The sequence below is a fragment of the Calypte anna genome, chromosome 1 (genome assembly GCF_003957555.1).
Source record: "Calypte anna isolate BGI_N300 chromosome 1, bCalAnn1_v1.p, whole genome shotgun sequence".
Classification (NCBI taxonomy): Eukaryota; Metazoa; Chordata; class Aves; order Apodiformes; family Trochilidae; genus Calypte; species Calypte anna.
The window spans coordinates 50,277,361-50,304,525 of NC_044244.1; the positions used below are offsets into that span (position 1 = coordinate 50,277,361).

At 51.3% G+C, this 27,165-nt stretch overlaps 4 protein-coding genes across 4 annotated transcripts; 1 reads left to right on the forward strand and 3 right to left on the reverse strand.

The window, feature by feature from the left end:
- Positions 1 to 231: 231 nt before the first annotated feature.
- On the reverse strand, positions 232 to 3,187 carry SMDT1 (single-pass membrane protein with aspartate rich tail 1). Its single transcript, XM_030468977.1, has 3 exons — positions 2,935 to 3,187; positions 2,266 to 2,406; positions 232 to 516 (listed from the first exon to the last, which is right to left on the reverse strand). The coding sequence occupies exons 1-2, from the start codon at positions 3,088 to 3,090 to the stop codon at positions 2,269 to 2,271; spliced, it is 294 nt and encodes a 97-aa protein (XP_030324837.1). The 5' UTR covers positions 3,091 to 3,187; the 3' UTR covers positions 232 to 516; positions 2,266 to 2,268.
- Positions 3,188 to 3,473: 286 nt separating this feature from the next.
- On the reverse strand, positions 3,474 to 9,429 carry PHETA2 (PH domain containing endocytic trafficking adaptor 2). The gene is made up of 3 exons (XM_030468971.1): positions 9,337 to 9,429; positions 8,239 to 8,336; positions 3,474 to 7,826 (listed from the first exon to the last, which is right to left on the reverse strand). Exon 3 carries the CDS (start codon positions 7,816 to 7,818, stop codon positions 7,003 to 7,005), a length of 816 nt encoding a protein of 271 aa, XP_030324831.1. The 5' UTR covers positions 7,819 to 7,826; positions 8,239 to 8,336; positions 9,337 to 9,429; the 3' UTR covers positions 3,474 to 7,002.
- A 950-nt stretch (positions 9,430 to 10,379) lies between these two features.
- Positions 10,380 to 16,622, forward strand: NAGA (alpha-N-acetylgalactosaminidase). Its single transcript, XM_030445854.1, has 8 exons — positions 10,380 to 10,654; positions 11,229 to 11,403; positions 11,519 to 11,696; positions 12,968 to 13,062; positions 13,713 to 13,874; positions 14,317 to 14,514; positions 14,726 to 14,869; positions 15,098 to 16,622. The coding sequence occupies exons 1-8, from the start codon at positions 10,491 to 10,493 to the stop codon at positions 15,278 to 15,280; spliced, it is 1,299 nt and encodes a 432-aa protein (XP_030301714.1). The 5' UTR covers positions 10,380 to 10,490; the 3' UTR covers positions 15,281 to 16,622.
- A 944-nt stretch (positions 16,623 to 17,566) lies between these two features.
- WBP2NL (WBP2 N-terminal like) lies at positions 17,567 to 26,757 on the reverse strand. Its single transcript, XM_008497171.2, has 8 exons — positions 26,664 to 26,757; positions 23,476 to 23,584; positions 22,969 to 23,104; positions 21,851 to 21,943; positions 21,006 to 21,224; positions 20,479 to 20,598; positions 20,021 to 20,097; positions 17,567 to 19,125 (listed from the first exon to the last, which is right to left on the reverse strand). Exons 1-8 carry the CDS (start codon positions 26,720 to 26,722, stop codon positions 19,078 to 19,080), a joined length of 861 nt encoding a protein of 286 aa, XP_008495393.1. The 5' UTR covers positions 26,723 to 26,757; the 3' UTR covers positions 17,567 to 19,077.
- Between the last annotated feature and the right edge of the window lie 408 nt (positions 26,758 to 27,165).

The window sequence follows — 27,165 nt, forward strand, 5'->3', positions numbered from 1 at the left end:
TGTCAATCTGCATTCCATTCTTTTTTAAGGGAGATGTGTTGTGGGGCTGCTGCTTCCTCTAGGGTTCCTGTTATGAGCTGTAGATGAACACTGCATTACAGAAGGGACTTGTAAGAGGAAATAAATATAAAGAGAGCATCCTTACTGGAATAGACTTATGGAGGTAGAAAGCTTAACACAGAAATGACGGATCACAGGCACATGATCTACAAAAACACAAGACCAAAGTCATGCTTCTCAATCTCTTGATCTTTAATTGTTTCCCATACTGCTAATAAAAGGAATCCCAAGCAGTCTTTGGTGAGGTGAGCGTGTGTGCAAGGATGCAGGGCCTATCAAGCACTTCCTTCAACCTGGATCTACAGATTTCTGTCATACAGACATGCAGAGGACACTTGCTGGCAAAGGGGACACAGAGGCCCCTGTCCCGTTTAGGAAGGGCAAAACACAGGTGACAAATGTTGTAACCATTGCTTTGTCAATGGTTTTCTCCCCTCCTGTTCTTCTGTTGCAGTTCTGCAAATAGAGTAACAAGCCATTATTCTTCAGATACTCTGTACAGAGCCCCAGTCTGTGCCCTCCCCTGAGCCACACAAGGTGGGCTTTAAATAAAAGGAGTTTCTGATTTGTTTATAGCTACACAGTGCATGCTGGAAAATTCCTCTATTAAATGGAATACACCCACCAAACATTATAAATCAATACTATTTCAGAAAGTCTTGTTTAGAACAGATTCTTTGTTCTATAAAGAATCAAATACACCTTCTTCAAATCTTTACACAAGGGCAAGCCAAAGGGAACCACATAAAACAGTGGAAAGTGTAGTGCAGTGTAGTATACTGCAGATAAAGGTGATTTCCACTCTTATTCCAATGAGTCTGAATAGTCCAGCTACTACAGAGATCACTATTTTAAGCCCCAGTGGACAGTTTGTTATGATAGGCTCTTGAAACCTCTTACATTATTCACCTCTGTATCAGAATTTCATACAATAAGTGAAATAACTCTTAAAAATTATTCTATGAGTCAGCAGAAGAGTTTTAACAGGTAAGTGGGTAGAACAGACTCATAGAGTTATTTAGGTTGTTTAAGATCATCAAAGCCAGCTGTTAACCCAGCACTGCTAAGTCCACCACTAAACAATGTCCCTAGGAACCACATCCCTAAGAACCACAGAGCTGTTAAATACCTACAGCAATGGTGATTCCACCACTTCTCTGGACAGCTTGTTCCTGTACCTGACAACCCTTTCAGTGAATAAATTGTTCCTAATATCCAATCTACACCTCTCCTGGCACAATTTGAGGCTCTTGTTCTGTCACTTTTTACTTGGGAGAAGACTGACCCCCACCTTGCTACAACCTCCCATCAGGTCATTGTAGAAAGCAATATAGTCTTCCCTCAACCTCTTCTTCCCTATTTCCCTCAACTGCTTCTCTTAAGACGTGCTCTAGACCCTTCAGTAGCTTTATTGCCCTTCTTTGGATGCCAATGCAGTTAACTCTGGAGTGCCTCTTTTCTGTCTGCAGTACAAACCCATGCTGACTACAGTTTATTTCTAGTTCAAATGACAAGATGAAAAAGATTGAGACTACTGTGGAGATTTCACATTCAGACACCAGGCTGGCCTACTTGGGCTTAAGAGAACATTAAATTTTGTAGCCAGAGGCAATACTGTGTCTGTGTGTTTAACTGCAAACACACGTGGAGTACCGGGTCCAGTTCTGGGCTCCTCAGTGCAAGGAAGACAAGGAACTACCAGGTAAGAGTCCAGCTATGGGCTAGGAAGATGCTTAGGGGTCTGGAGCATCTCTTACAAGGAGAGGCTGAGGGTGATGGGTCTGTTTAGCCTGGAGAAGGCTGAGAGGGGATCTTACCACAATGCTTACAAATACCTAAAAGTCATGGGTCAGACAGTGGTGCAGGACAAGGAGCAAGGGGCACAAATTGGAACACAGGAAGTTCCATCTGAATGAAAACACTTCTTTACTTTGAGGGTGACAGACCACTGGAACAGGCTGCCCGGAGTTGTAGGTTGTCGGTCTCTGAAGATATTTCAAACCCATTTAGATGCAATCCCGTGCAACCTGCCCTAGGTGTACCTGCTTTAGCATGGGGGGTGGACTAGATGTTCTTCAGAGGTCCCTTCCAACCCCTAACGTTCTGTGATTCAGTGATCTTCCAAGGTGTTGCTGTATGCATTTCCTGGTCTCCTTCCTGCCTCAACCACAAATTATTAGACTGCTGATGATGTTAATGACATACCCTTTAATCATCGTCATCATCATCCTCTGGGACAAAGATATCATGTTCTTCAAGTAAGGCTGCAAAGTTCTTACTGATCTGAGTCCCGACGTACAGGAAAGGGATGACAACGCTGAACACTCTGAGGAGGGCGAAGGGCGTCTGCGAGGAGCCAGTTGGAAAAGGTTAAGCTTTATCCCCAAAAGCTGTGGCTGATCCAGCTCAGAGGGGAAGGCTATAAGGACCGGGAAGCGCCGGGAAGGTCGGCTCAGCCTCCTTAGTGCCGGGCTCGCAGCCACCGACCCCGCTTGAGAGCGGGAACCAGCGGGGAGCTCGGGGCAAGGAACACCAGCGCTAAGGCACAGAGCACGGCTGCCGCTAAAACAGAGCTGCCTACAGGCGGGTGTCTATCTCCTCCCCACAGCGCAGGGGCCACCGCCAGGTCAGCGCCGCGGGCTCCTGGAGGGCAGGCACCGTGCGCCCGGGCCCGCCCCGGACCCTCAGGGCCGCTCCCGCCTTCCTCCTTCTCAGAGGGCCTCCACGCCTGGGCCCTGCCCGCAGCCGCTCATTCGCTCAGACCCTGTCAGTCACCTCCAAAGCCCCGCCCACAACCGATGTACGTGCACAGATTGGCCGCCGTTTCCACCCGTGACGCCGCGATTGGCTCCCGCCCCCTCGCCCCTCACTCACCTTAACCGGCTTAGGCAAGATGGCGCCGCTGCGGGTGACGGTGGCGCCCCGGCAGGGTACAAGCGGCAGAGCCGGGCTGCGGAGAGGTCCGCTCCAGAGCGCCCGAGCCGAGTAAGACGCGGCCGCCGTCAGCAGCCGCCCGCCTGCCGCTGCCATCCTCCCTCCTGCCCTCCGGCGGGCTCCTGTAAAGACAGCACCGAGCGTTACTCGGGGCGGCAGAGCCTGCGGCTCTCGCGAGCCTTGAAAGGCGGAGGTGCCGAGGCGCGCATGCGCGGGGCGGGGCCAGCAGGGGCCCTGTGGCCTCCGCGGAGCCGGTTCGGTGCCGGTGCCAGAACCGGTTTCTTTTTCGCTGCAATGAGACGAGTAGAAGGGAACCGAGCCGCCTCTTACCGCGTCCCGCCAAAGGGCCCGGTAAGGCTCGGCAGAGGAAAACCGGTCCGGGTGCCCCGAAAAAGGGGCTGAGTGTGAGTGACCAGGCCCTGCATCCCCTGTGGCGGGTGTGAGGGGCTGACAGCTCCATCGGCAGCACACGGGCTACAAATCACAGCGGTTTATTGGCTTCACGGCATAAAATACAAACGTTAACATTATGTCTTGAAATGCGTAATACAGGTTCCGCGTGTAAAACAAAGGCGCATGCAAAAACCGCCCCTTAAAAAAAAGTATCATGTCTTCTACCTAAGATACAAGCACTTCAAAAAGTATGAGTGTTTCTGTAGGTTGTAGTGTTGCCTGGTAATTGTAGAAGGTGGCTGCTGTCATGGGCACCTCCCTATGCCCTTTCAGTGGGGGTTAAGGTTCTCTGCAAAGGCAGCTGAGACAGGCAAGAGTAGGAGGGGAGCTCACCTACCCCCAAAGTATTAATGCAGTAGCTATTGTAGTGGAAAATACCTGACCTTGGTCATGAATGTCCACCAAGTGGCTAGTGGTAGCCACGGGTAGAATCTCTGGGTTACTTTTATTGATAGGACCTGGATTCTGGTGGAGAAGATCACCACAGTTGTTGTAAAAAAAAAAATTATTGTGCAGAAATATAGCAATACATTAGGAGGCTGAATCTGAAATGCCAGCCTCAAAACCAGAAGAATTTCATCAACTATTTTAGCAGGACTGGGAGCTGTTCTGGACACAGCTTACAAAGGCCATGTCAGAATTGCCCTCCCTCTTAAGTCTTCAGTTTCTTTTGCCTTCAAGCATTATATTCAAACATTTTTCTCTTCATTGCTTTTGCATTATTGTGCTAAAAAAAACCCCTATCAACTCTTAGAAAAGGATTTGATGTGTAAGAAAAGTAGCCATTCAGCCTTAGTACTCAGCTCCCCGTTAGCTAGAGAACCTGTTTTGTGCTGGCCAGACATTTTCTATTTTTAAAAAATAATAAGGAAAAGTGAAGGTGGGAGGTGAAACAGTCCAAGCCTGAATGCCCGGAGAAAAATAGTCTGTGGCAATCACTCTTCTTTTGCTGCCACGGACAACGTGCAATGAAAACTCAAGATTTTCCTGTAATGATCTCTGCCTGCAGATGGACAGAGAGGACCCTCCATTAACTAACTGCATGTGCAAGTGCAGGAAGCTGAAATCCCGACCTTCTCCTCTGGGGGCTGCTTCAAAGGTGCTGCTGATTTTCATCAGCACAACCCATTCTCAGCCGAGCTGGTTTGATAGCCTTTATCTCAGAGGAGGTGGCGGAGCACCCAGGTGCTTCCTCCATAATGAAGCATGTGGAGTGGTCGTTAAAAATATCTGTCCTCCCATACAAAATTGGGTATGACTCCAATTATGGATCTTTTTACTCAAAAAGGGCCACCCCTACTAGGCTGGTGAAGAAGCCCTGATGTAGTGCATCCCGAGTCAGGCAGCACTTTGGAGACCTAGCAAAGGCAAGGCCTGCTGGGCTGAGCACAAATAATGTTCAGGGTTCAGCCGGTTTCTTCTTGGAGCTGCAGAATAAAGCACAGTATTACTCCAAATGCGATCAGACAGAAAGTCCTGAGCACAGCTCATTTGCAGGATTCAGTATTTAGTTGGAATACGTGCTCACGCATAGGCAGGTAGCGTGGAAATTGTGCCATTTGAATGGGACAGATTAAAGCATTAAAAATAAGCTCTTTAGTAGTGTTACTAGCCCAATCCTGGCTTATTAAAACAAACTAAGCTTCTTAAAAGTGAAGCTGCCCTTAAAAGAGTAATGCTGTTTCAGTTCTAGTTCTGACAGAACTGGCTTTGTTAATTTATTGTCCTTTCCAAGACTCTCCTGATTCTTGGGTCTCACGTAGGAGATGCCATTACATTTTGATTCATTTTGGAAGTTAAATTTTTACTGTCAAACTGTCTTAGTTAAGTCTGAAACATCCTCTAATGCACCTTGAAGCCACAATTAGGCAGGAGGCTGGAAGCTCATCATCCAAAACTACCAGAGATATATTTGCAAAGGCACCAAAAGGTAATGGAAGGTATTTGATTTCTGCATTGACAATCTCTAATGGCTATTGCAAAGTATCAAGCTGAGTGCATTTAACTCCAGAAAGGCAAATAGGTTCCTACCAGTCATGACTGGAACAGCCTCTTTCTTTCCTAGCAAGGTTCCTTAATAAAACAAGGCAACAAAAACAGGTTTAACACTAAAACAGGAAGCACAAGACCGCTTTACGTATTTTTTCTGCTTTGAAAAACAGCCCTGACCAAGACGGTAAGAGTGAAGATTTACCAAGCCCACCTCCAGGGTGCTGCAGCCCCTAGACTCAGCACCCACCTACTTGTACCATCGGCCTTGTGGCCAAGGTTTCGGACTGAGGCAAGAGGGTCCCCTCCCTGCAGTGCTTCTCATGTTCCAGGAGGATGGGACATGCTGTAGAGCTCAGCTGAGCAATGCTGCCACAAAATCGGAGGGAAGCACCAGCAGAACAGGCGCTCTAGGGGCAAGCCCCGACACTGCTGACACAGTCAGCCAGCGCTACCTGTAACTCACACCCACACCTTCACTTCTCGCCAAGAGCCAGCCCCCCTCCTCCTCCAGAGCCTCTCCTCTGATTGCGCAGCTCTGGCAGCAGCTGGGCAGAACCACAACAGCAGGAGAGGCCATGCAAGACTGAGGGCGCAGCTCTGGATGTCAGCTCGGGCAAGCTGCCCAACAAGCCGGCTGAGCCCTATATGGCACTCTGCAGGAGCTACAGTCTGTGCAGAGGCTGAGAAATTTACCCCTGGCCAGACAAAGAGGCTTCAGCATTGTTTTGGAACAGGGAAGGCTTACGCCAGATATTAACAGGCTTGGCAGAGTCCAGATCAGCCCTGAGGACCTTCTGGTCCTTGCTGTTTCTCAGCGTCTCCATTTCAGCTTCACTGCTATCTCGAGCACTCAAAGAGACAGATGCAAACTCATGAAATCCACATCCTAAGGGAATTAGCAGGGAGGAGGTTTAGTGTGGGTGAAAGTAAAAACAAATGATGACATGAGAGCCTGCTCTGGCTGCTGGGCCAGCCACAGCCATAGTAGATCACTCTTGTCTTGTGATGAGAGGAAGAAGGCTGGAGGCACTTGCCAGGGCCAGTGGCCATTAGAGGCCATAAGAGCCCAGCCTCATCTGTGATGAAAAAGCAAAGACATATGAACTTTGGCACAAAACCACAGACGATATTTAGCACTGAGCTGTGCAAACTTCTACGCTGAGACACAAAATAAAAAATAAAAAAAATTGGTGAAGAAGAGGTGGGCCACGAAGCACCCAGATCATCCACCAGGTCAGCACGGCAAGGGGCCAAGCCCAGTGGGTGAGGTTTGTTGCAGACATGCTGATTTGGGCCCCCTCCACATCACACATCACCAGCGAAGGAGAGTTCAAAGGCAGCTCTCCTGGAACTCCACACTCTCCAGCTGTATAAAGCCTCATGAAAATGAAACACGGGGGTTTTGAGAAGACACAAGTCCCTCTCACATGCCTCATGAAGCACACACATACCACACACTTGGCCACCGACCAGGGCAGGGGGCAAACAGCATCCTTTGCTTCACTCTTCCCACCTGGAAGACAGGCTGCCAGGCATCAGGTGGCCGGTGGCTTGTGCCCCCACTCAGGGATGTCCCTTCTTTTGCCTCTCCTGCCACTCCTGTCTCAGTGCTGCAATCTCCTGTCCATACCAGCTGTGCAGCTTGGAGAAGCAGGCCGTCTCTGGTGACACCAGGCTCTCCACCATGGCTGGTGGGAGGCCAGATGTTGGGGACCCTGCAGCGCTGCTGGCAGCCGAGCGCCGGCGCGGAGGCAGGGGTGGGGGTTTGGTATGCACCCCGTCACGGTCGGGGCAGGCAGCCATCCCGGGGATGCCACCACCACTACCCCACGTGGAGTACCCATTCTCCAGGAGGGTGGGCTTCTCCTGGAGAGGCAGCAAAGCAGGGTTGGAGAGGTGCCTCTTCCTGCCAGAGGAGGAGGACCTCCGTGGAGACTTGCGGCAAGCAGCCAAGCTCTTGCAGGCCTCCTCCAGCTGCTTCTCCAGCTCCCTGACCACCAGCCGCATGTAGTCAAAGCTGGCCCGTGAGAGTGCCTTCACCCAGGCCTCCATAGCAGCCTGCCCATCAGCCACCAGCACATAAGCCCTCGCACCGGCGTCATCGAAGCGGATGGCAAAGGCGAATTCCTCAGCGGCCTCGCACAGTTCCACCGTGCAGCCCTCCAGCACCACCAGCCCCACAGGCTCCCGGCTCTCCCGTTCCTCAAAGTAGAAGAGGAGGTTGCCCTTGAGGACAAACCAGCGGCGTTGGTAGGAGGTGCCATGGTGGTGGTGGCCATGGTGGTGATGCCGCTCCACCCGCTTGCGGAGGAAGCCAGCATGGTCGGCGGGCGAGTCACAGGTGGCATAGTGGGCCACACTCCGCTCGTTCAGCTTCATGGCCCTGCCTAGGAGCAGAGGAGGAAGAAATCAGCTCAGCATATAACCCAGCAAGTGCCCCTGCAAATGGTGGGCTGGTTCCTCTGCTGCAGGAAGGGGGTCATCACCAAAGCCTCACCACCAAGTCACCTTCCTTCTCTGAGGACACCACCACCACTGCTTCATCTCTTACTCCATGAGCGACCTACTTTGCTGTTTTTTTATGGGGCACACTAAAGAAATGTTCCTCTGTGCCTGTGAGGCATTTGTTTTGCTCTCTATTAATAGGGCAGGATAAGGAGGGTGTTTTCAGACCCAAGGACTCTGGGACTTCCATTTGAGCATCCTCTCCCCCCTCCCCATCTCCACACAGGACCACCCATCCCCCCCACCCTCCCAGCCTCAGCAGGTTAAACAGCATTGGGGTGTGATGCGCCGTACCGATTGTGTGGGTCAGACCCAAACCCCTTGATGTTTTCTTTGGGCAGGCTGCTCCTGTGCTGAGGGCCTCCAAAGCTTCACCATGCCGAGCCCCATCCCTGGTTGGAAGAAAGGTGGCAGAAAAGGAGTCACAAACCAAACCAGCTTGGGACTGAAAAAGCAAAGAGCTATATCTCTCCCATTCCAGAATGCTGAGGCCCTCAGTGCACATGAGTGTCCAGAGCCAGGCCAACCACAGGTGGATGGGCTCTGGAAAAAGAGGTGGTGAAACAAAGGTGACTTGTGTTGGCTTCACAGCTTGAACCCCATCTTTGCTCAGGGCAGCACACCTGTGAACTTTGTTTTTGGCTGCTGTGGGTTTTACTGCAAAAACAAAAAAACACACCATCTGCGGAGGCCCCAGGGCAGGCGACAAGCCAGCAGGTCCCACAGAAAAAGGTGCAGCAAGAGCAGCCTCTGTGCTTCGACAGCTGCAAATGGATGTCCCACAGCTAGAACACCACACAAAGAAATATGCAGAAAACAAACCACTGCCACCAATCCCCGGGCAGATTTCGTTGGGGGAAGCTTCCCGCGGCTGAACAACCTCCAGCATCCCTCTGCTCTGGGAGCCCTTCTGCCCATCAGGGCTGTGGGGCTGGGCTCTGAGGACAAGGTGTCACAAATGCCAGTTGGCAAATGGGCAAAACTCCCATCAGAAGTAAGGAAAACTGTTCCCGTGGGGAGGGTGTTTTACCCTCAGTGCGTCACCCTGAAGGAATCTCTAGCCTTGCGACACTCAGGCTGAGGGACAGGCGTGGAGGGGCTGGGGGGGGGATCCCGAATGGATGTCTGGGTGGCCTCTGTGTGTGTGCGCGCCCGTGTGCGATCGAGTTCCGTGCCTTTGTGTGCCTGTGAGCAGCTCCGGGCTCTCTTTGTCCACGACCGGCGGTGCCTGTCCCTCCGTGTGCGTGTTCGTCGTATGCCCGCAGACCCCCGCGGAGCCCGGCCAGGCCCCGCCGTCCGCTCCACCGCCCCACCGCCGCCTCCCCCCCGCGGCCCTTGCCCAGCGCCTCGTCCCGGCGGCGGGACGGCGCCCCCGGGCCCGTCCCGGCTCACCTCCGGCCCTTCCTGCTCGGCGGCGCGGCGGTGCGGGGCAGCCGAGGGCCGGACGCAGCCGGGCGGAGAGCTCCTGCGGCCGCCGGGGCCGTCCCGCCGCGCCGGCAGCACCGCCCCACCGGCGGCTGCGAGGGGCGGGGGGCGGCAGGAGTGGCACAGCGGGCTGCCGGCAGCTGCTGGCTGCCGAACCGCTGCGTTCCGCCCGACACCCCTAGGGAACCCCTCGGTCCCGTCCGGGGGGACCTAAAGCCCCTCCCCTCCTCCCAGTGTAACATTTGGGGTGCAGCAGCCGTGGGGTGAGGCCGTGGTAGAGTGCCAGTAATGGGTTGCAGCATCAGTGGGGCGCAATGGCTATGAGGTGCATTACCGGGACCGTGCAATGCTGATAGGGTGCAGCATTTATGGGGTGCAGAAGAGTAGGGTGCAATGCCAATGGGGTGCAGCAGCTGTGAGGTGCAATGGCAATGGGGTGCAGTAGCGACTGGGTGCAATTCTGATGGGGTGCATCAGTTATGGGGTGCAGAAGCAGTGGGGTCAAGTGACAATGGGGTGCAAAGTGCAGCGCAATGCTGATGGGGTGCAGCGGTAATAGGGTGCAGCACCAATGTGTTGCAATAGCGACTGTGTGCAGTGCTGACGGGGTGCAGCAGCAGTGGGGTGCAATGTCAATAGGGTGCAGCAGCAATGGGAGGGCACAATACCAGTAGGATGCAAAAGTTTTGGGGTGCAGTAACAGTGGGATGCAATTGCAATGGGGTGCAAGAGGGTCTGGGTGCAATGCTGACAGGACGCAGCAGTTACGGGGGGGCAATGCCAGAGGGGTGCTACGTCTGTGGGGCGCAACAGCAATGGGGTGCAACAGCGAGGGGCTGCGATACCGGCGTGGTGAGGGGCTGCGGGGCGCAGCGAGACTGTCTCCTATGCCCCGCCCCGCCTTGCCGAGCTGAGCCGAGCGGGACACTTCCCGGCTGAACCAGGCCGACCCGAACTGAGCAGGGCCCACCCGGCCGGGTGGGAGGAGGCGAGGGCGGGCACTCAGATCATGCGGGAGGCATCATGTGAGCGGGGCCGGGCCAGGGAGGACCGGGGCGGTGCTGCGTCGGGGAGGACTGAGACAGTGTCGGGCAGTTCGTGCTCTAGCGGCAGTGGGCAGGATGTGGCCGGTGGTACTGAGCACGTTGATTCTGATCTTGGTCCTGGCCTTGCCCTCTATGGCCTTGGAGAACGGACTGGCTCTCACCCCTCCCATGGGCTGGCTGGCCTGGGAGAGGTTTCGCTGCAACGTGGACTGCCGGGCCGATCCCCAAAACTGCATCAGGTCAGCGGGGCGAGCCCCCCCATCCCTCTCTCGGGGTTTCGACATTCCCCCTCCCTGAGGGTCGGTATACCCCTTCGCTGTAAGGAGGGCTTGTCCTGTGTGAAGCTGCTCGGAAATGCCGCGCTGGTGTCCGGGATCTGCCCCATATGGGTGGACTGGGAGATGCCAGGGCGGGAGAGGGTGGATGGTGGGAGCGGGCATCGGGCCTAGAACAGCTTTGGCACCATCTGTGTCCCTGGGGCGAGCCCTGCTGTGGCAGGATCTCGGGGAGCGTGGTGTGTGGGAGGCAGGGGGCTCAGACGCCCCAGTGTTGGGGCTGAAGACCTCCCCCTCCAGCGCAGAAGGATGTGGCCAGGCTTTGCACTTTCCCCTCAGTGGGATCGATGAGCGGGACATGGATGGGTTTTAAATGGGAGCCCTGGAGACCCTGACATATGGTCTGGGACAGTCCTTTGGTGACCAGTTTTCCAGAGGCCCCAGTCAGCTGCCAAGCCCCTTTGGCTGCCAGCAAGCTGGTGAGGCATGGAGGGTATGGGGGTTCAGTATGCCATGTCCCTGTCCTCCTACCCCGCAGCGAGAACCTCTTCTTTGAAATGGCAGACCGCCTGGCAGAGGATGGCTGGAGGGAGCTGGGCTATGAGTACATCAACATCGATGACTGCTGGTCTGCCAAGCAGCGGGACACGGCAGGACGTCTGGTTTCTGACCCTGAGAGGTTTCCCAGTGGGATTAAAGCCCTGGCTGACTATGTGAGTACCCACTGAGGATGATGAGGGGACCTCTTTGTTCCCACACCACCCACCTGGTTCCCAGGAGGCACCTCAGAACCCTTGTCCCCTCCCAGCATCTCTTCTCTCCTTGCAGGTCCATGCCCGGGGGTTGAAGCTGGGCATTTACGCTGACCTGGGCACCTTCACCTGCGGGGGCTACCCGGGCACCACACTGGACCACATCGAGGTGGATGCCCAGACCTTTGCGGAGTGGGGTGTGGACATGCTAAAGCTGGATGGGTGCTACTCTTCAGGAACGGAGCAGGCAGAGGGTAAAGGTTCCCTGGCTGTCTGTTCTTCCCTGACTCCTTTAGTCAGGGTGGCTGACCACCTGCAGAAATGCTTGGCCAGCTTAAGTTCCTCCCTTCTGTCTTCTGTTTCAGCTCTTGGGCAAAGAGGTGGGAGCTTAGGTGCCCTAGAGCTGGTGTGAGGCAGGGGGCCAGGCTGTCTTGCAGTACCTCTGACCGAGCAGGCTGTGGACACAGGCTGCTGCCAGTCATATCCTTCACCAGTGTCACTGTTTAGGCTCAACTGGTATCAGACCTCTGCTTGAGGTGGGACAGGGAGGAGAAAATCCATCCAAAGGCTCTTTAATTGGAACAAGGACAGGGAGGTTTGCATTCCCCAGTTACAGTAATGGGCAAAAAAATTACAGACTCAACTTGGGTAGAAGAAGAAAACCTAATTTACTTGACAAGGAGAAAGACAAAACGTGGCCAGATCTTAATACCTTCACCTCCTTCTACCCCTTCCTGAATTCCTTCACTGCTGCCTCTCCCTCAGTGGCACAGGGGGACAGGGAGTTGGGGTTTAGGGTCAGTTCGCCACACAGTGTTTCTGCCAGTCCTTCCGTCCTCAGGGGGAGGACTCCTCACAGCCTTTCACATTCCAATGTGAGGTCCCTCTCATGGGAGAGAGTCCTTCATGAACACCTCTGACATGAGTCCCTCACACAGGTGCAGTCCCTCAGGCACAGACTGCTCCAGCCTGGGCTGCTCATAGCATCACTGCTGCTTTGGGAACAGTCACCTCCTCTGGCATGGGGTCCTATGTGGCTGCAAATTCACATCTGCTGCTCTCTGTGATCCTGCGTGGGCTGCTGCTTCACATCTGCCCAGCTGTGACACTTCAGAGGCTACAAATCCACATTTACCCCACTGTGGTCCTTCAAGGACTGCTCCACTGCACTCCTCCATAGGCTGCAGGGGCACAGCTGCCATCTCACCACAGGCTGTGGGGAAGTCTCTGCTTGGGCACCTTTCCCCCTCCTTCTTTACTGACTTTTGTGTCTTTTATCTGGCATTGCTATCTCACATCCTCCTCTCCTTTGTTCTACAGTTCTCTTTTTTTATACTGTTGCAGTTTTGTTTCCCCTTTCTTGAATAGGGTACCCACAGAGGTGCATCCAGCTTCCCAGATATGCTTGGCCAGGATTGGAACTGGAGGAGCTTCCAGCAGCTTCTCACAGGAGCCACGCCTGCCACGGCTTCCAGAACACCACTGCACTAGCCCAAGACAACAGTTGTCTTCTTCTCTCCCTCAGGCTATCCAAAAATGGCGATGGCCTTGAATGCCACAGGCCGCCCCATCGTCTACTCCTGCAGCTGGCCAGCCTATCAGGGTGGGCTCCCCCCCAAGGTGAGAGTTGTCTCATCTGGTGGCTCTTTCCCATCTCCCCTTGCCCCTGGGGAGCTCTTGTTGGAGCCTTTCACTGAGGCCTGCTTATCACTCTGCCCCTGGTAGAATCAGGGTGTGGGTCCCCAGAGGGGATGTGGCCTCCCTGCCAGGCATCTGCGGACACCTGGGGTTCCTAGCATGGCTAGGTGGTGGAATTTCAGGGGGAAAAGGCCCTCTCTAGGTCTCTCAGCTGATGTGGGTTGATCCTCTTCTTTTGAGAGGGGTCCTGTCTAATTTAAGTCCTTCAAATAGGACGTCCTATTAGTAATTTTTTTTTAGAATTGATTACATTTATTTATTTCCTCTTCTACCCTCTGAGTCAATCCCAGGCTGCCCCCATTCTTGAAGCTGATCATATTTCTCCATGGCCTCTGTGGCTTTTTTGCCAGACATCCTGTCATACTGAGATGTACCCTCTTATACTGGGATATGACTCTGAACATCACTCTTCATTATATGATGTTGCCCTTCCCTTCTACACATTTCTTGTGCTTTGCAGACACCAAACATTGGGATGCTGCAGGTCTTAACAAGTCTGGATGCCCCTTCTTCCCCATCTTGCAGACGTGAGTAATTTTCTTCCTCCTGCCTGCCTCTGTGCTCCTTTCTAGGTGAACTACACCATCTTGGCAAAGTTCTGCAACCTGTGGCGTAACTACAATGACATCGAGGACTCCTGGGACAGCGTGCTTTCCATCCTGGACTGGTTCTCCACAAACCAGGATGAGCTGCAGCCAGCGGCTGGCCCCGGCCACTGGAATGACCCTGACATGGTGCGTCTGGGTGGTGGGTGCACTGACCCTGGCCAGGGGATCTCCAGCGATCTTCACCCCATTCTAGGGGCAGGGTGAAGGAAGAGAGCCAGGAGCAGGAGCCCTCTTGCTGCAGAGAGGCAAAGGTCATGTTGTCCTTGGATAATTTGTGGAAAAAGCCTGTGGCTGCAAATAACCTGTCACTGCTTGAGTGGGTCTGTGAAGTTATTCTGGTGTCATTGGAGAGTGTTGGTGAGAATGTTCGAATGTGTGCTGATGGCTCAGGCCCTAGCAGGGGTAGGTTGTCCCAGCAGTGGTAAGTTGTATGAGGGGAAACCAAAGTATGTGTGAGGTTTCCTATATGTGGTTTCCCTCACCAAGCTACAGCATCACCAAGCGTGACAAGCGGACAAGTTTCTAAGCCTTTTTTGCCTCTCCTGTCTTTTGTCACTCTTCCCTCCAGCTCATCATTGGAAACTTTGGCCTTAGCTATGAGCAGTCCCGCTCCCAAATGGCCTTGTGGACGGTGATGGCAGCCCCACTGCTCATGTCCACAGATCTTCGCACCATCTCTCCGAGCGCCAAGGAGATCCTGCAAAACCGCTTGATGATCCAGATCAACCAGGACCCCCTGGGGATCCAGGGGCGCAGGATTGTCAAGGTTTGGGGGAAGGCAGATGCATTTGAGAGGGCAGGCAGGAGCCACACAGAGTCACAATAACGAGGGAGAGGGAGGCAATGCAGTCAAACGGGAGCAGGAGAGCTGTGGGAGCTGGCAACGTTCTGGTGTAGCAGCCCCACAGGGCAAGATCAGAAATTACAGGCCAGGCCTGGTCCTGGAAACTGCCTCACCCACCTGTCCCCATCCCTAGGAGAAATTCCACATTGAGGTGTTCCTGCGCCCACTATCTAATGATGCCAGTGCCCTCGTCTTCTTCAGCCGGAGGACAGATATGCCCTTCCGCTACACCACCAGCCTGGAGAAGCTCCACTTCCCCGAGGATGGTGTGTATGAGGTGAGTCCCACTGCACCTGGATCCTCCCCTTTCCAGCTTCCCCTGTTGATGCCTTGTGCATTATTTGTGGGGGAGACTCTCACTGCCTGCCTCCAGGATGAAGGGGCAGGGTTGCCTTCATGTTGCCTGCTGCAGTGCCCCATCCCACCGTACCGTGTCAGTGACTTCAACTGGAACTCGGGTGAAATGTGTGTGGAAATCCTCGTAGCCACCATCTTTCTCTTTCAGGTAGAAGATGTGTACAGCGGTCAGATCTTCAGTGGCTTGAAGACAGGAGACAGCTTCACAGTGGTTATTAACCCCTCAGGGGTGGTGATGTGGTATCTCATTCCTTCAGTGATCTTCGCACAGCCCTGGCACACTGTAAGACTGCCAGACCCTGGCGAGGGCGTCAACCCAGTCCTGCTGTGATGAGGGTCAGTAGATGGGGGTGTGGGTCAGTGCCGAGGGCAACAGTGAGACCCTGGGGCACGTGGCTCTTCATTGCACAAGTGCCTTTCTCAGGTGTGCCCAGCAGTGCCAGGGAGTGACCATCAAGTCATTCCTCCAGTACCAGCTTGATGATGTCTAGTCTCTGTGTAAAGCAGAAATTACTGTTACCCACCTCTTAAGGGTGTACAGACCATGATTGCTTGGTGATTGCAAAGCCCTTTGAGATCCTCCTGTGGAAGATGTCATGCCAGCTGAGCTGGGAGTTTGTCAGCTCGGACACCAGAGCACTTCACTGCTTTGAACTGAATACCACCAACCACTGCAGGGACGGTTTGATCTATGCCTGCAGAAAGGCCTTGGATGCTTAAGTATCTTCTAGGATGGTGACACTGCCACCCACCCCCATGTGATGACATTAGCCTCAAGGATCAGACCTGGTCACCTTCTTGCTGAAAGACATATCGATGCAGTGCTTAGGGATGTGGTTTAGTGGTGGACTTGGCAGTGCTGGGTTAATGGTTGGACTTGATTTTAAAGATCTTTTCCAGTCAAAATAATTCTATGATGATTCTATGATTCTGCAATCAGCTTGGCTTAGAATAGGAGGCTGTATCCTTCCCATGTACCCTCACTGGGACCAAAAGGTCCTGGAGGCATGATGGTCCTGTGAAGGGAGGCTTCGCTTGCAGCCCCAATCCTGCTGGCAGGAGGTCAGCACCACTACAGCCCAGTGTGCATGCCAGCATTGTATTAAAGCACCCCTGGTTCCAGTTTACAGCAGAGCAAAGGAAAAACCTCCTTTGGCCATGTACAACCCCAGCAGCTGTTCTGTGGTACAGCACCAAAAACTGCAGAGCTGTAGTGTGTTTTGCCTGAGTGGTGTTTGGAAGATGCCAACGTTCAGAGGGGTTCCTCTTTTGAGTTGGGAGTTGGTTGCAAGTGTCTCCAAGTTTAAGTTGCATCTTGTTCTTGCTCCAGTAGGGAAATTCCTGCTAAAAGGGGGCTCAGGCCTCCTCCAGCAGGCTGAACACTCAGGGTTTCTCAGGAAAAGGCTCCTTCCAAGGGCAGCTACATGCACAGCTCCATTCTGAGGAGGAGCCTGTGCTAATAAATTGGGATGGCAGGACAGACTCTGAAGCCCTCAATGCCTTCACGTTCAAACACATCCTATGGAGAAGTTTTAGGTGAGACATGCCCCTACCTCGACTGCCCTGGAGAGGGGTGAAGCTTTCATGGAGATTGCCTCTGAAGTTTTACAGCTCAGCAAGACTGACATATGATATAGCCTCATACTGGAGAAATGTTACATTTTAGATTAAGAGGGGGGAAAAAAAAAAAAAAAAAAAGTTCTTCTTTCTGTTCACATGCTGGGGGTTTCCCACTCCCGTTCCTGCAGGACCAAATCTGCTCACTTCCAGAAACCTCCAGTGGCACGATACTGAGCACAATACTTGCAGTGCTGATAAGGAAGGGCAAGTGCATTTCATGTTGGTATATGGGAGCTGGCTTTGTTCTTGGAGAATGATTGAGACAAATTAATTGAAATAAAGGGGAAGCAGGTCACATGCTCTCTTTGTTTTATGTTTATTCAGTGTTGCTAGTTGATTAATGTAGGATTAGAGGGGCATTACCTTAAAACAGGAACAAATATGCAAAGAAAGAGAACTGGTTTCTTATCTGAGACTGGATTGATGCAGAGTGGGAAATGGCTTTCTAATAGTTACAGAATGTTCAGCAGGGAATGGTGTTCCTTGGCCCAAGAAAAAACAGATTTTACAGCCCACAGTTAAGTGCCATTTTCCTTTACTATATATATGTATATATTTCCCTTAGTGGAAAACAAATCAGCTAGCAAGGAGTTCCTCTTAAAGATAGGCCTTCCTCTGGCAGCAAATGTACACAGAAGAGGTGCTATACATGGAGTTGTGGTGAGTAGCAGGGTGGTGACACAGCCCCTGCTACATGCAGTGTTCTGCCTGCCCCAAGGACAGGAAGATGTTCCAGTTCTGGGTGTCTGGGCAAGAGCAAATGCACAAACCAGCCTTCCACCCTCCCCAAGCAGCAAGAGGGTAAAAGCCTCACCTTGCTTCTCTCCCCCCAGGTACTTCATTTCAGATCTCTCACCAGATCCCTGAGTGAGAGAAGGACTTGCCCACAGATGATCAGAGAGAGCACCACGAGTGCCTGTCATTTGTCCCAGCCCTCTGTGCAGAAGGCAGGAATATGAAAGTCAGCACAAAACACACGCAACAGTGAACAGGCAGCTAAAGGTAGCAACACTCCTGTATTAAAGTGCAATTCAAAAAATTAGAAACATTTGTGTTTTTGTTTTAAATACAATTATTAGAATATTTCTAAATCAGACTCAAAAGGTATTTATAGATAAGGAAATTTACTTCCCCGTACACACAGCTCCTTTAGGAATCCACAATTCAAGTCAGGAATGCCTGACTTGTGGGAGAACCCTGGAATTCAGGGAAGAGGGAAAGCACTCCTTCCCCTTCACCATGAAGGCAGGAAGAAGTGCCATCTCCCCATATATATATAAAGGATCACCAGGGTCTCCCCTAGACCAGAGAGACTCTCTTCAAAGCAGGTTTAATGGCACTACGTCCTATGGAAGAAGGAAAGGTTGTGGCTGAGCAGCCGGTCTCTGCAGGAGACCTGAGTGTTAGTAACACACGCACCAGGCAGTGGTTGCCAGCTGAAAGAGGGCACTGCTCCCCCTAAACAGCACAATTCCAGTATTCCAGTGTCCACCCACCCCCCACCCACGCTGCTGATGTGGGCACCCACGCTGCAGTGGCCCAAGGAAGAGGCCGTTTTTCCCCTGTGGAGCTGGCACGCAGCACAAGCTCTCTCAGCAGAGGGAGCCAGGGCTGCGGGACCATCTCCGGGAAAAGGCAGTGCCAGGTCATGCTCCTCACGTAACACATTTTGCCAGGAGCCTCCTGAGCACCATTTGACTCCATTAGACTTAAAGAATGCCTGCTTGACACAGGATCATTGCAGGGATATGGGACCACCTGCTTCTAGGAGAGGGAAAGGACCACTGATTTGCAGGCCTGCGGATATCAGCTCCCTGCCCTGCAGCACACCTTTGTTTGCTTTTCTATTCCATGCCTTCAAAGGCAGGCTGGCCGGGGCCCATCCCCCTACCTCTTGCACAGCCAAAAGCTTCAATGTCTCTTAGGATCCACTTCCAAAATCATCACGCCATGACTGTTAGACCAGGACATGAAACACTCGCTTCCAGCACGAAACAGGATTTCCAGAGTCCCATCTCACGCTGAGCTGTGACAGAATTTGAGGAAATTCAACACCTTTCTGGGGTACCCAAGGGTCTATGAAAGGAACCTCATGGCTCTCTTATACCTTTCCCCTTGGATGGTGCTTCAAAAGAGGTCAGAAGTTTGGCATTCCAAGTATTTTTACTCCAAGATCCCAGAGCCTTCATATTTTAGTCCTAGATTAGTGATATGGTCTTACTGGTGGTTTAACAAGTTGTCCATCTCTCTCCTCAAGCCGAATGGCAGAGCAAAAAGTTAGTGCTTCGACCCCATGAGATAAAGCAAACAAGCAGGAAAATGCTGTTGTTCCACCTTGTATTGCCACTGACTTAATGTTTAAGGAGGGTCAGGTGCTCAGCTGCCCAGCACTACATATACTGTATATATACAAAGAGACCTAGAGATACGCTAACCCGAGGGGTAGTGACAGCCACGTTGTCTTCAGGGAGAGAGAGACTGTGGGAGGCTGGCAGCAATTTCCTTCTGTTAGTTGTTCTTCTTATCCTCAGGAGGTGCATAAGGAGGTGGCTGATCCTGGAAGGAGATACAGCAGAGTCAACAACCCTACTTGTTTTATCACAAGCTCCTCTCAGTCATTCCCAGGTTTGGTTTATAAGAAATGACTGCTCTTCAGTGAGCTACAGACAGAACCAGGTGCTGTGTTTTAAGCTGTCATTTAATCACACCATTCCTCTCTAGTACCAGTTACGCTCCGGGATATATGCTGCTCCCCATAAGGTTTCTAATGAAGGTCCCCTCAAAACCAGGTAACTTGGTCTACTGCAAATAGACCATTAATTTATTTCAATCCCCATCCTCCCATCATTTCCAAGGCTTTGTGTCTGTTGACATTCAAAGCTCTGACACAACAGACAGGGAGCTCCTAGGCAGAGGGCCAGCTCTGCTGCTCTATCAGCCTCCAGACCACCAGAGGCATGGGAGGCAGTGAAGGGCAGAGACTTGTCTGCCACATTCCAGACATAGGCTACAACCTACCTACTGGCTGCTGCTGAATGAGCACCAAGACACCTTCCTGTTTGTCTGTGCAGCTCGGAAACAAAAGTAAAAATTAAAGAGAAATGCAAGTGCTCTCCTCCTTAAGCAACCTGCTCTTAATTATCCCAACTTTCAAGGTCAACAGAAGCAGAGAGCTCTGTGGGTTCTCTGTGCCCATGCAAATTTGTTATGCCTTCAAAAGTAAGACAAGTACCAAATGGTTGTTACTGGATGATTCGTAAGGCCCCCCTTCTTTCCTGATTGAAGATTTAACAAATCTTCTTCATGGGAACAACATCCATGACTCCCACACGGGAAAGTGCAGACTTTCTGTGCATGTTCAACATGAAGGCACATTAGATTTGCTGGGAGAGCACCTCTCTAGTGACAGAAGAGGAAGCAGGCACATCCAGAGCACAGGTGCAGTACTCACCATGGGCATGTACACATTGTGTGGGTTGGCAGGGTTGTAGTATGCACTGGAGGCAGCTTCCATGGCCTTACTGTCCCCTAGAAAGGTAAGAGAAGCAGTATCTGTAGGACTTGCTCATCTACATGCCTTAGGCAGTGGCTCCAGCCCCAGAGCCCTGTCCCCAGCCATAGCTCTTTTGAGGAGTTGACAAACATCCAAAGAGACACCAGCAACTGCAGTGAGCTGGGTTTGAATTCAGAGCAGCTCAGGAAAGCTGCAAGCTGGCTAGAGCTGACCACAAGCTGTGCAGTGCAGAGCTGAGCAGCTCCCCCCATACTCTGTTATCTCAAACAATAGATCAAGACAGTTTTGATCTCTTGCAACACCACCTTCCCCACCCTAGGCTGTGCCCACACCACCACCCACAGCCCAAGCTCACAAACTCTGTTTTGCACCTGGAGTCCCCCAGCCCCATTTACCTGGCATGCCCGGGCCCACCCAGGCTGGGGGAGCTGAGGGTCCTGCAGGAGGTGGCCCACAGTAGGGGGGAGGAGGCGGCACATACATGGAGTTCATGTTTGGAAGTGGTGGGTAAATACCTGAAAAATATGTCACTGGATTGACGCTTCAGACCGTGGCAATGGGGCAGAAAGAAAGAGAGCTCAGAGGCCCAGCAGCACATTCACCTTGGGCAAGAGCAGCAGAGAGGGAAGCTCTGCAGGCTTGGCAGGGATGCAGACAGCAGGGATTTGACATTTGGCTAATGCCTGCCATGCCAGCCAGCAACAGTTCTCTGCCAAGTGGCAGCACAATTTACAAATTGCATTTTCACTTCCCACCCAGCTTCCCAACTACAGACATGGGTGCGCTCAACAGCACGCAACAGCTTTTTGTGAGGACAGAGATCCCTGATGGAAACAGAACTACAGTAACCCCCCCTCTACCATTGTGATTTCTTTACAACACCAAACAGCCCCTGCCAGTCATCATCACACAGCTTCCAAACCTGGAGTCTGGGCATATGGGTATCCTGCAGGCTGTGGGGCAGGTCCATAGGCATTCATCGGAGGTGGTGCATAAGGATATTGTCCATTTGGTTGTGGAGGAACACCATAACCCCCTGGCAAAGGTGAATAACCCCCTGGAGCAGGTGGAGCAGGTGCATACCCTCCAGGCACAGGTGTATAGCCAAAGCCAGGGTTCTGGAGATGAATGCCACTGGAAGCTAAGCAGGACAGGTTAAGTAAGCTAGACATCCTTTTGTTACAATTCAACATATAGAATAAAAGAAAAAGGCTACTCTAAACCAAGCATCAGTAGGGTGGTTTTTCCTTATTTTAAAATATTCTTACTAGAAAAAAGTACAGTTTAAAATGTGTATTACTTTAAAAATAAAACTTTTCTATCACAAAAAAGTGTACATTTTTCCCCACTTGAAAGCTTTAAATAGAAGTTATTACTTTAAATTTGTTTTCCTCCCTCCAAATGTGTGCATGTTAAATTCCCCTATCTTACTCCACTACCACTATAGAGCTGAAGGTTTGTAAGTGAATCAATTTTTCACCATCACATATTTCAACTTTACTCCAAGCAGAACAAGTTTCTGTAGAAAAAGGTGGTCCACCTCAGAAGTACAAACTCCAGAATATTCTCATTGCACAAAGCGTTACAATAAAATGAAGGACTGGAAGGAAAAAACAAAGTTCCCCTGGAAATAAACCACGAAAAATTCCTGTGGAAGCAGGCACAGTGTCTCCCTCCTCTCCTGGCCTGTGAAGTTCAAAAAGAGCACTAATCTCTAATTATCTCAGCCAGACACAGGGGGGAATTGAAGCTCTGAAGATCCCTTACCACTAGAAGCAGCTTTGAACATCAGCTGTCCAAACTCAATGGCTCCTCCACTGTTGAAAGTTAGTTTAAATGTCCCCTGCCCTTCCCAGCCACCTAGGGGAGAGAGAATTAGAATTGAAACAGGTTATTAACCTCTGCAGAAGCAGTCAAGCCAGCGAAACTCTTCAAGTATGGGTTGGACAGGACTTTGAGCAACCTGGTCTAATGGGAAGTGTCCCTGCCCATTCAGGGCGGTTGGAATTAGATAATCTTTAAAGTCCTTTCCAACTCAAACCATTCTGATTCTAAAGCATTTAATACTCCCAATTATTTTTTTCTTCTTCACTTTAGAACTATTTTGTGTCATATCACCAGGGGGAAAGAATCGTGGCACTGTTATCAGACGTCCCCCAAAACAGTGTCTCGAAAAGATCATTAATTGGTTTCTTTACCTTTTAAAAGATGATCCCTGCTATAGATATGTAAAAGCAGCCCACTCTACATACTAGGATGTTTTGTCCTTTCCTGAAAGGTTTAATAGAACCTAATAATGAACACAGTGTAAAGAAAAAACACTTAATTCACTGAGGATTATAATGAAAAACCCTCAAAGGAAGTTTTATTACTAACCTCAGTGGAATACAGATGAGGATCTGCAACTCAAGCTAGGATTTTAATCAAATGCAACAATTTTAATCTCTTTGACCCATAGAAACTCAGATTATAAATGTTTCAGTAATAATAGCAATTTTTCAGGAAAAAAATCCAACCATCAAGCACGGGATGACATTGTAGAATAAAAATGCTTTGTTTTATATGGGGCTTTTGGCTTTGGGTGGGGTTTTTTTTGAGGGGTTGTTTTTTGTTTTGGAGATTATTTTTTTAGAAGAAAATAGGTGTCTTTTAAATAAAACATTCCATAAAATAAAATCTATCTCTCTTGTCTGACTAACAAATAGTAGAACTATAGAGAGTGCCTTGGGGACAAAATAGAAATAAAGGACAGAAGTTTAACAAAAAATATCCACTGCAGATAAAGTAATACACTTGGAGATTCAACTCTTTTAAAATCACTGTCCCAGTATGATTTCAGCCTGAGAAAGTGGGTTGATCCACAGTCCAGAGGACCCACCACATACCTCCTGCCTCAGCCTGAATCTGTCCTCTGATGTAATTTGCAGACAAAATAGGCTGCTCGATTGAGCATCCCTTCACCAAATAAAACGGCATCATGAAAGACAGCATAGGATCCTTGCCCTTCGACACAAAGATCATCTGCAAGACAGGAGGGAACACCTCTGAATTACTTGATTGAGATATCAAGGCTAGTCATGGAGTTCTAGTTGCAGCAGCACCCAGGAAGTGGGTAACGTAACTCTGAGCACTGTGTTATTTCACAGCTTTAATACTGTGAGGATACCAAAGAGATCTGATGGCACATGGCACAGTTGCCTGAAGCACATTTGCTGCAAAACAATACACCAGTTATAATACGTACGCACAGGGTTTTGCTGTTCTGCTTTTTAAGGAGAACCTAGTACTCTCTGTGGCTGTAACAAAAATCACTTCCTCTGCCACCAGCTAGGCTTCTGGTCTAAAGTCAACAGGATCCCTTGGGAAAGGAGGTGCTCTGGCATCAGACTTACCCTGTAAGGGGTGAGATACAGCATCCCTTTCTTGGTGCCTTTGAAGGCTTCCGGCTTGCCTGTCATGTCACTGAAGGAGAGCTCCACATCTTTACACTGTTTGAGAACACTGCAGGAGGAAATCAGACAAATTGGAGAGACAAACTCAGCAACAGTTCTGATACACACATCCCCCCATCTTGCAGGGAGGGGCACAGCACACCAGAAACTCTGATTATGCCAAAAGACTCAGATGTGGGCCCCGATCTTCATCTTTTGAACAGTGAGGGACAATTTAAGCAAAGTGGAAGAATTCCTCCTCTCACCTGGGACAACCCCTGCTTCTCCTCCTCAAAGGGAAACTTTAAATGACAGTTTCTCTTTCTGTCTCTGTCCACATTTAGGCTGTTTTTCTATCGCCTGATGACCACCCCCCACCCAAGAAGGGAAATCAGGTTAAAAAAAAAAAAAAAGGAGACCCATGGGTTGAAATGAAAACAGATTTAATAAAGTAATAATAAAGAACTATTATTAATCTCATGACTAATCTGAAATAGAAAGTTATACTCAGCCCATACAGTGGGGTCAGAAGCTGTGCACTCCTGGTGGTGAATGCCAGATGTCAAACACTGGGATCACCACAGCTCCAGCCAGAGCACGACAGTCACAGCAAATGGGGGAGCAGGCCCCGGGGGGGCAGAACTGCAGATGAGACCCTCAAGGGACAGTGGCCACTGAGGAAGAGACCTGTCCCCAAGTAAACTTCCCAGTTTATATCTAGAGTGATGGTTATGGTATGGAACACTTCTGCAGGCCAGCTTGGGTCAACTGCCCTGGGTTTTGTTCTTCCTGGCCAGAGCAGCTGTCTGGCTTAAAACTGCTAAAGACCTTGATCACTGTGGAAACGTGCACACCATGGCTGGTCACAAACCAAAACAAAGAGTCTTATCACCTTTATTCTCACAGAATCAGGTGCTGTGGTCTTCTCAAAAACTGCAGCTTCCCTGAACACAATGTTGATTCTACAGTTCTATCCCAGCTAAACCAGGACAGTCTCCAAAACCATCAGGACAACAAAATCCTCTCTCAGCCTGAGAAGAACCTCAGCCCAATGGTGCAGGGCACAGAATGGGCAGAAGTGGCTGAAACAACTACCCTGAAGCCAGGGTAGCAAGCCTCCCTCTCCATGTCCATGCTCAAATCCAGGACTGTAACACTGCACCCACTGTGCAAACTGAGTAAGTTGCTTCACTTATACCCTCCCTGCTGACCCTGCTTCATATGGTTTAAGTAAATATTTGTAATTAACAGCACCCTGCTAAGGAACAAAACAAGGAGCCTGTAATGTCAGCAATAAGGTTGTTATTGCTGGATGTCTAGGGGAACATTAGAGAAGTTCACTAATGACACAAAGCCAGATGACAACTGTCAACACTGGTGGGGTCAGGGGTATGGAGGTGCCTGAAAAAGTAAATATATTTTCAAGGAAAACAGGAGAGTCAACTTGGAAAAGCATGTAACTGAATCTACAGGGCAGGTCCTAAACATACCACCTAGTAAAAATATCTGCAGAATAAACAAGAGGCTCAGGGGTGACAAGCTCACATTGCAGTGGCCAAAGAATCCCAGATATTTTATGGTTCAAGAGCACGGAAAAAGAAAACACAAAGCCCTAAGCTAACACAAGCCTGAAGAGGCCGGATCTGAAGTAATCCTCATGTATTCTGATCAGCAAACTGTCAGATCAAGTCAGGAAATTGCAAAATTATTGGGAGAAGGGAGGAAATCAGCAGCGCCACCGTCTGGGAAAAGGAGCAAAAGCCCTGTAGTTTCAGGTCACGTTGGAAAACGTAATAGTACACATGCATCTGAAAAATGCAACTATCCAAGGAGAAAGGCAGTTAAGAAGTCTAGCTTTAGCAAGAAAAAAAAAACATGACCAAGAAACTCTACTGGAACCTTACTGCATAGTTGAGCTAGATGAAGATTCTGACTGATGAGGGAGCAGAGCTCCTTCCATTTCCAAGATGCAAAGGGGAAATATTTCTTCTAAGCTAAACAAAACCAGCTCCTCGACAGCTTGCATCTTACTAGAACATTTGCTCAACCCCTTCCTGCAGAAGCATTTGACACCAGTTTGCCTCACTGGGAAGAATTTCTACCTAGTCACTGTAATGTTTCCTCCTTCCCAACCACTGACCCAGTGAAATAACACACTGCTACCACCACTGGGCACGACGAAGCTGATGAACTGGTTTGCACCTGCATGCCTGCCCAGGGCTGTCATGGGAGGGCTGTGAACTCCATGAAGCACCCACCTGTGACCAAGCAGCACCTCACAGAACAGTCTGAGGATAAGGATGATGAGACCTCTTTTAAGACAGCAGGACTTCCCTGGCTGGAATAGTGGCAGTCAGGTACAAACTCAACAATATTTAGAGTTGTCTTGGTATACTGGTGAGGGTGAACCAAAACTCAGACAACAGAACTGCTCTTTACTACTCCCTTCCACCCTCCCAGAGCGGAGATCCTCATAGCAAAAATCAGCCTGTGCCCTTCTCAAACCGTAACAGGAATATATTTTCGGAGTGTACTTTATCTATTGTTTACCAGCCCCAAACCCACTCGGTGATCCTATACTGGACTTCTGCTTTCTCCAGCCAAGGCTGGGATGCCGGGAGCATCCAAACGCAACCAAAGGGAAACCCAGGCCCATCACGCCGGTCTGTCTGTCCCCACTCGGGGCACCGGTGTCAAGGGGCTGGATGTGACTTCACCGAGAAGCGCCCACCCCGCGCTGTGGACGGTACCTGCGCTCCTCAGGCCTCTGTCAAGTTCAAGTGACCCAGATCCTACCCCAAATGGCCTCAGCCTCTCTGACATCGCTAGCTGCGCGACATGGAAGAAAAAACTCCCCAACCCCTGTCTTGCACAGGCTGCTCCCTCTTCACCCAGGACGACGGCTGGAGGGCACAAAGAACCGCCCGAGCTCCCGCAGTGAAGTGGGGGGCAGCCCCAGGCCAGGTCCGCTCCCCACCGCTTGCCCCAGCCCGCTCCCCACTGCCGGGGAGGGCTTTCACCACAGCCCCCAGGCCGGGCCCTGGGCCGGTCCGAGATGCCTCCCACCCCCGGGCCCCGCTGCCGGGACGGGGAGAGGGCTGAGGAGGAAGCCCCTTCCCCATGGGCCCCCGGGGCCGCCCCACCGGTACCTCTCGGCATTGGGAATGACGACAACACCCTCCTGCGAGTGGTTCCTGTTCAGCGCCATCTTGGCCCCCGCTGGCCTCGCCCCTGACCCTGTGACGTCACGCGCTAGAATCCATTGTCGTGTCCGTCCCGCCCACCCCATCCCCCGATGACGCCACGCCCCCCGGGTGACGCAATAAATGAGGCGGCAGCGGTTGTCAGGGGAGGGCGGTTTAATGGCGGCTGTTCCAGGGGGCGGTACAGATGTCGGCACCGCCCCGGGCACCGCGTTTTCCCCGTGGGCGGGCCGAGCCGAGCGCCTCTGCGGTCGGTTTGCCCGGTGCTCGGTCCCTCCACCCTTGGCCTGGCGGTGTCCCGGTTCCCCCGGCACCGAGGAAGGCGCTTTCCCTCAGCCCCCGGTCTGTTGTTCGGCTGAAGCGCGGGTTTTTGCCATCCTCTGTTCGTGTAAGTCGCTGCGACGCTTCCCGCTCTCCGAGGCCTCTAAGGGTCTGGGGAAGGCGCTGG